The 5722-nt window shown below is 53.9% G+C and overlaps 1 protein-coding gene across 1 annotated transcript; it reads left to right on the forward strand.

Annotated features, from left to right (window-relative positions):
* Positions 1 to 1304: 1304 nt before the first annotated feature.
* On the forward strand, positions 1305 to 4289 carry LOC123042458 (uncharacterized). Its single transcript, XM_044464906.1, has 8 exons — positions 1305 to 1669; positions 1835 to 2049; positions 2143 to 2333; positions 2582 to 2866; positions 2979 to 3037; positions 3120 to 3156; positions 3259 to 3330; positions 3409 to 4289. Exons 1-8 carry the CDS (start codon positions 1552 to 1554, stop codon positions 4070 to 4072), a joined length of 1641 nt encoding a protein of 546 aa, XP_044320841.1. The 5' UTR covers positions 1305 to 1551; the 3' UTR covers positions 4073 to 4289.
* The last annotated feature ends 1433 nt before the right edge of the window (positions 4290 to 5722 follow it).

The raw sequence follows: 5722 nt of genomic DNA on the forward strand, positions 1-5722 counted from the left end.
TTAGTGCATAGTGCCTGTGTTTTTAGCTTTGTCCCAAAACTGGGCAACGTAGAGCATTTAAGAAATGATAATTGGGTTGACGTTGGTCGCTTGCCTCTGTGCGAATCAGTGACAATCTGCCGCAAAATTTGTATCGCTTAACCATGTATTTTTTAATTCACAAATATGGTTGCCCGCAACACGTAGCAACCAGAGGTAATGGTCGATAGCTAACGTTGCGGGCGTAGTGTGGGCCAACCCATTACTCTGGTTGCTACGTGTTGTACCTTAGCGTTGGTACGATCTGTGGGTTTTTGCCTAAAAAAAATCTGTGGGTTTTTTCTTCCCTTTTCTTTTCCTTTTTCCCGCAGCATAAAAAAACCCAAAAAAATGTTCGAAAAAAGTTTGTGAATTCAAAAAAAATGCACAAAAATGTTCTTGAATTTGAAAAAGGTTCAACAATGCAAGAAATATTTACCAATTTGAAAAATTGATCATGTATTTAAAAATTATTTGTTAGTTTATAAATAATCAACAATTCAAAAAATGTTTACGACATTTTAAAAATCTTCATGAGTTTGAAAATTTTGTCTTGGATTTTTTAAATTAGTTAATTTAAAAAATGATCATAGATTCGAAATGTTCATGAATTTTAAAAAATCTGTGGGTTTTTTCTTCCCTTTTCTTTTTTCCTTTTTCCTGCAGCATACCCCCCCCCCCAAAAAAAATGTTCAACTTCTTTTATGAATTCCAGAAAAGTTGCAAAAAGTTTTAAAAAATGTTTATGAATTTGAAAATGGTTCAATAATTCAAGAAATATTTACCAATTTGAAAAAATGATCACGAATTTAAAAACTGTTTGTTAGTTTAAAAAAATCAGAAATTATAAAAATGTTTGCAAAATTTTTAAAATCTTCATGAGTTTGAAAATTTTGGCATGGATCTCAAAAAATAGTTAATTTAAAAAATGATCATGAATTCGAAAAAGATCATGGATTTGGAAAAGTGTTCATGAATTAAAAAATGTTACTCCCTCCGATCCAAGTGAATTGACGCAGATTTAGCAAAACTGTTATTAAAAAGTTTAAACATATTTTTTCGCAAAAGAACTTTGAAAAACAGATTTCCCCTACAAAAACTTAAAAAACGGACGCGTTTCCAAGATGCCGTTGCCATATGCGCTGGCCAGCGAGGCGGCCATGCATTGCATAGCGCACATGATACGGTTCGTGTTCCTATTTCTGGCGCCATGGCGGTTTTGGCGGGCGCAAACAGCAGGCCCGGAGCCTCCGCCCCCGCCCTTCCGCCATTACCCAGCTCCCCAACAACGTGGCGCAGCAGATACAGAAAGACGGGCAAAGTGGGGATCGAGAAGGATGATTATCGCGGATGGCCGGCACGATGTGACTTCTTCTGGTCAAATCTGAGGGAGCTAGCAAGCAAAGGCTCGCCACGGAGCTCGCTCGACCGCCCGGTCTCCGCCCCGTCAAGGTTCCACCCCGTCGAATCAGATCCGCGCCCGAGCTGATCGACTGGGATAAAACGCCTGTACGCGTTGCCACCCGGAAGGGCATGGCGTTGGCCGCCGCCGCGTCGTCGGTCGGCGTCGCCTCCGTCGCTCTGCTCTTGCTCCTCATCGCCAATGCCTCGGCTTCGGATGCTAGTTTGGAGGCGAGGCGTGCCTTGCCAGGTTTGCCCCGCTGTTCATCTCCCTCCTGCTTTGCTCAGCGAGGGCCTACGTCGCCAATATATCGCTCTTCATGCTTGCCCTAATTGTTCATGGCTGCCAATTCGTCAAGCTTAATCGATCAATCTGTGTTCGTCTAATTAATTCGATTTGGTTTGGTTTGTGCAGGTCGCGAGATTCACCTTGAGCCAATTGTCTACCCAGAAAATGCACAGAGCACGGTGGGCTCATCGCCATGGAGGAGATCGGCGGAGGAGACACCACCGTCGCCGGCGAACAACTCGCTCGTCCTCGCGGCGAAGAGGACCCGCCGGAACGACCCCAGCGCGAACAACACGATGTACGGCGGCGGGTGGAACATCAGCGAGATGCATTACTGGGCTGTACGCACGGAAAACCACCCCACATTTCCGCATTTCGTCCATGTGGCGCTTCTCATCGTGCGTGTTGTGTTGCATTTCCACGCGCGCATGCAGTCCGTGGGCTACACCGGCGTCCCGTTCTTCTTTCTCGCCCTCGTCTGGTTCGTCGGCTTCGGGGTCGTCATGCTCGTCATCTCCTGCTGCTGGTGCTGCTGCTGCTTCTGCCGGGACCGGAGCGACGACTACTCGCCCGCCTCCTTCAACGCCTCCCTCATCCTCCTCGTCATCCTCACCATCGCCACCATGTAATCCGTCCGTCTGCTCACCGGTTCAGTATCCTAATGATCGCCGCCAGAACTGAGGGTAGCTCAATTGGCAAGGCGCGGGAGTTCGCAGTCAGCCCACCAGGGTTCAAGTCTTGACTTGAGCGTTTGGTGCTCATGGAGTTTTCTTCTATAAAAAAGTGCCAATAGGCTAGTCTAGCCCGGGTTGGTCTTGTTTTTTTTCTAATGATCGTCGTGTAATCATCTGTCCGGTGATTGTTTGATTTCAGCGTCGGGTGCCTGCTGCTGAACATCGGGCAGATGGCGTTCCACACGAGCACGACCAACACGGTGGACTACGTGGTGGGGCAGGGCAACCTGACGGTGGACAACCTGAGGAACTTCGCGGGGAGCCTGGCCGCCGCCAAGAACATCGGCGTGGACCAGATCTTCCTCCCCGTCGAGGTCCAGCGCAAGATCGACGTCGTCGAGGAGAAGCTCAACTCCTCCGCCAACGAGTTCTCCGCCCGCATCGTGCTCAACTCCGACAAGATCAAGAACGTGGTTGACCTGATGTGAGCATGCATGCATCGCATTGCATTCTCTGAATTTCGCCCCCCGCGCGTCTAGCCGCCGGCACGGAATGCTAGTGCATTTTCTGAATATCTTCCTTTCTGCTTCTTGTAGGCAGGTAGCCCTGATGGATGTTGGAAGTATCATGCTTGTCCTTGCCATACTCGGACTCAGTAAGCATCAACATACTATCTTGTTGTGGTTTACTTGCTACACATACTGAATTACTTGCTGTTCTTGACGCCAAATTTGCAGTATTCTCCGTATTGGGGCTGCAGTGTTTTGTCTCCCTGTAAGTGTAGTTCCGCTCAATCAAACTCTGTCCATGCTGCGTGTTTTTTTTTTTCAAACTCCGGTGTGGTGTGATGCGATCGTATCTGCATGCGGTGCGCAGGCTGGTGATCGCCGGATGGGTGTTCGTCACCGTCACCCTCATGATGGCCGGCGGCTTCGTCCTCCTGCACAAGTAAGCAAACCAAAGTTTCTGGACGTGTTGAGGTTCAGGCACTCACCGACGGAGACATGCATGTATGTGTACGTGCAGCGTGGTGGGGGACACATGCGTGGCCATGGACGAGTGGGTGACGCACCCGCAGGACCACACGGCGCTGGACGACATCCTCCCCTGCGTGGACGTGGGGACGGCGAACGAGTCCATGCACCGGAGCGAGGAGGTGACGGCGCAGCTGGTGGCGCTCGTCAACAACGTCATCGTCAACATCTCCAACCGGGACTTCCCGCCGGGGCTGCAGCCGCTCTACTTCAACCAGTCGGGGCCCAAGATGCCGGTGCTCTGCAACCCCTTGAAGCCGGACATGAGCCCCCGCGAGTGCGCCTCCGGCGAGGTCGACTTCAAGACGGCGCCGGGGGAGTGGAAGAAGTTCCAGTGCCAGGCCAAGGGCCCCGCCGGGAAGGAGGTGTGCACGACGGTGGGGCGAGTGACGCCGGCGGCCTACAACCAGATGACGGCGGCGGCGAGCATCAGCATGGGGCTGTACGAGTACGGGCCGTTCCTGATGAACCTCCAGGACTGCACCTTCGTCCGGGAGACCTTCACCTCCATCAGCGTCAACAACTGCCCCGGCCTCCGGTATTTCAGCAGGACCGTCTACCACGGCCTCATCCTTGTATCCGCCTCCGTCATGGTCTCCATCGTCTGCTGGATGGTGCACACCAGGCAGCGCAGCCTTCGCGGCAAGCAGGAGTGATTGTGATCCGACGACGGCCCCCGATCGAGCGGAGGTGGCACCGAATCCTCGCCGCTGCTATGTGCACCACGCCTCATCGATGTGATTGCAGCTGTGTACATATATGGACCATGTATATGATGGAAAAGCGAAGTATGGTTGCTTTCGCTAATACGCAAATCTTGCGTACCTTTTCATTATCACAAGGAAAAATAGAGTGAAACCAAGATGTGATCTTTTTTAGTGCCACGATCCGATTAGCGAGACATCATTAGTCGGTATAAAGACTGCTGATAGTGATGGATATGATAAGTTTGTGTATATTTTGGGTGAAAACCCACGATCTTCCCTTTCCCACTGAACCAGCCAATGTCGGCATGAAAGCATCGTGCATTCTTAATGGTGAACTCCTCAACATTAACACAAGTATAATGATCCCTTCTTAAAAGCCTTTGTCTAGAAGTAGCTTATTTCTCATTTGATTCAGTTGTAAAGATGGTGTGTGCTCCTCCCCCTCCCTCCCCCCCCCCCCCCCCCCCCCCCCGCGTCGCCTCCCCGAGCGGGGCGACCGGGGGCTCTCGTCGCCCCTCCCAGCCCCCCTCCCCCTCCTCCCCTTCCGCCGCCGTCGGCCTGGGCCACCGGGCCTTGCCCGCGTGGTGCTGGCGGCGGCGGCCCCGGCCTTTCCCCCCCGCTTGGCGCCTCGGCTCGGGCGGACGGCGGCCGATGGGGGTGCTCCTCGGCGACAATGGATCCGGCAGCGGCGCAGCTCCCTCGGCGGCGCAGTGCTGGGTGGCGTGCGGGCGGTGGCACGGCCGCTTGGCGGCGGGGCGACGCGGTGGCTAGCGGCGGGCCTTCCCGGCCCAGATCTAGGCCCTTTTGGGCTCGATCTGGGTCTGGGCGGGCCTGGCCTGGTCTGCTTGCGGCGTCTCTGGCAGGTCGGGGGCGTGACTCGTGCGGGGGGTGGTGGCGACGGTGGCTCGCGTTCTGCAGCGTGGCGACGGGGGCTTCGCGAGCCCGTTTCGGGCTCGGCTGGGCCAGGGGTGGCCCGGTTTGCCCCTGTGCTGTGTCCGGCCGGATCCCGCCGGGGGCGGTGGAGGATGTCCCCTCCCGCGAGGCTACTGATGTTGCCGCTCCTGGTTCCCGGTTGCGTCGTCTTGTTTCCGTCGGTCCCGTTTCGTTTGCCATGGTGAGACGGCGATGGAGACTGCTCGATCGTGGTGGCGCAAGTTGGTGGGCGGTGTGTTTGGTGGCGCGGGATGGATTGTCTGGGGTCATGGTTGGTTGGTGGTCGGGAGAAATCCTTGTCGGCCGGGCCGACACCGACGCGGTGACGCTCGTGGGCGCCGCCGTGCCTTCCTGAAAAGCGTCGGGCATACCCCTTCCACCTCACCCCTCGCGTACCGGGGGAAACCCTAGGACATGTCCGGGCAACAGCGTCGTCATCGTTGCGATCCTTCTTGAGGGTGTTGTTTGGTATGCGGCGGTCCGGAATGCTAGGAGCGTGGTGGTATTTTCCGGTGGGCGCGGCGGTTGCGGGTCCTCATCGTTTTCGTTGATCCGCCGTTGTTGGCATTATTTTCTCTTCAGTTCCTTTTTTTGTTTCTTTTGGGCTTGCGTGTGCTGTGGCCCCATCATTTGTATCGTGTGGTCGTTGCTTTATAATATAAAGCG

This window comes from Triticum aestivum, chromosome 2B (genome assembly GCF_018294505.1).
Source record: "Triticum aestivum cultivar Chinese Spring chromosome 2B, IWGSC CS RefSeq v2.1, whole genome shotgun sequence".
Taxonomy (NCBI): Eukaryota; Viridiplantae; Streptophyta; class Magnoliopsida; order Poales; family Poaceae; genus Triticum; species Triticum aestivum.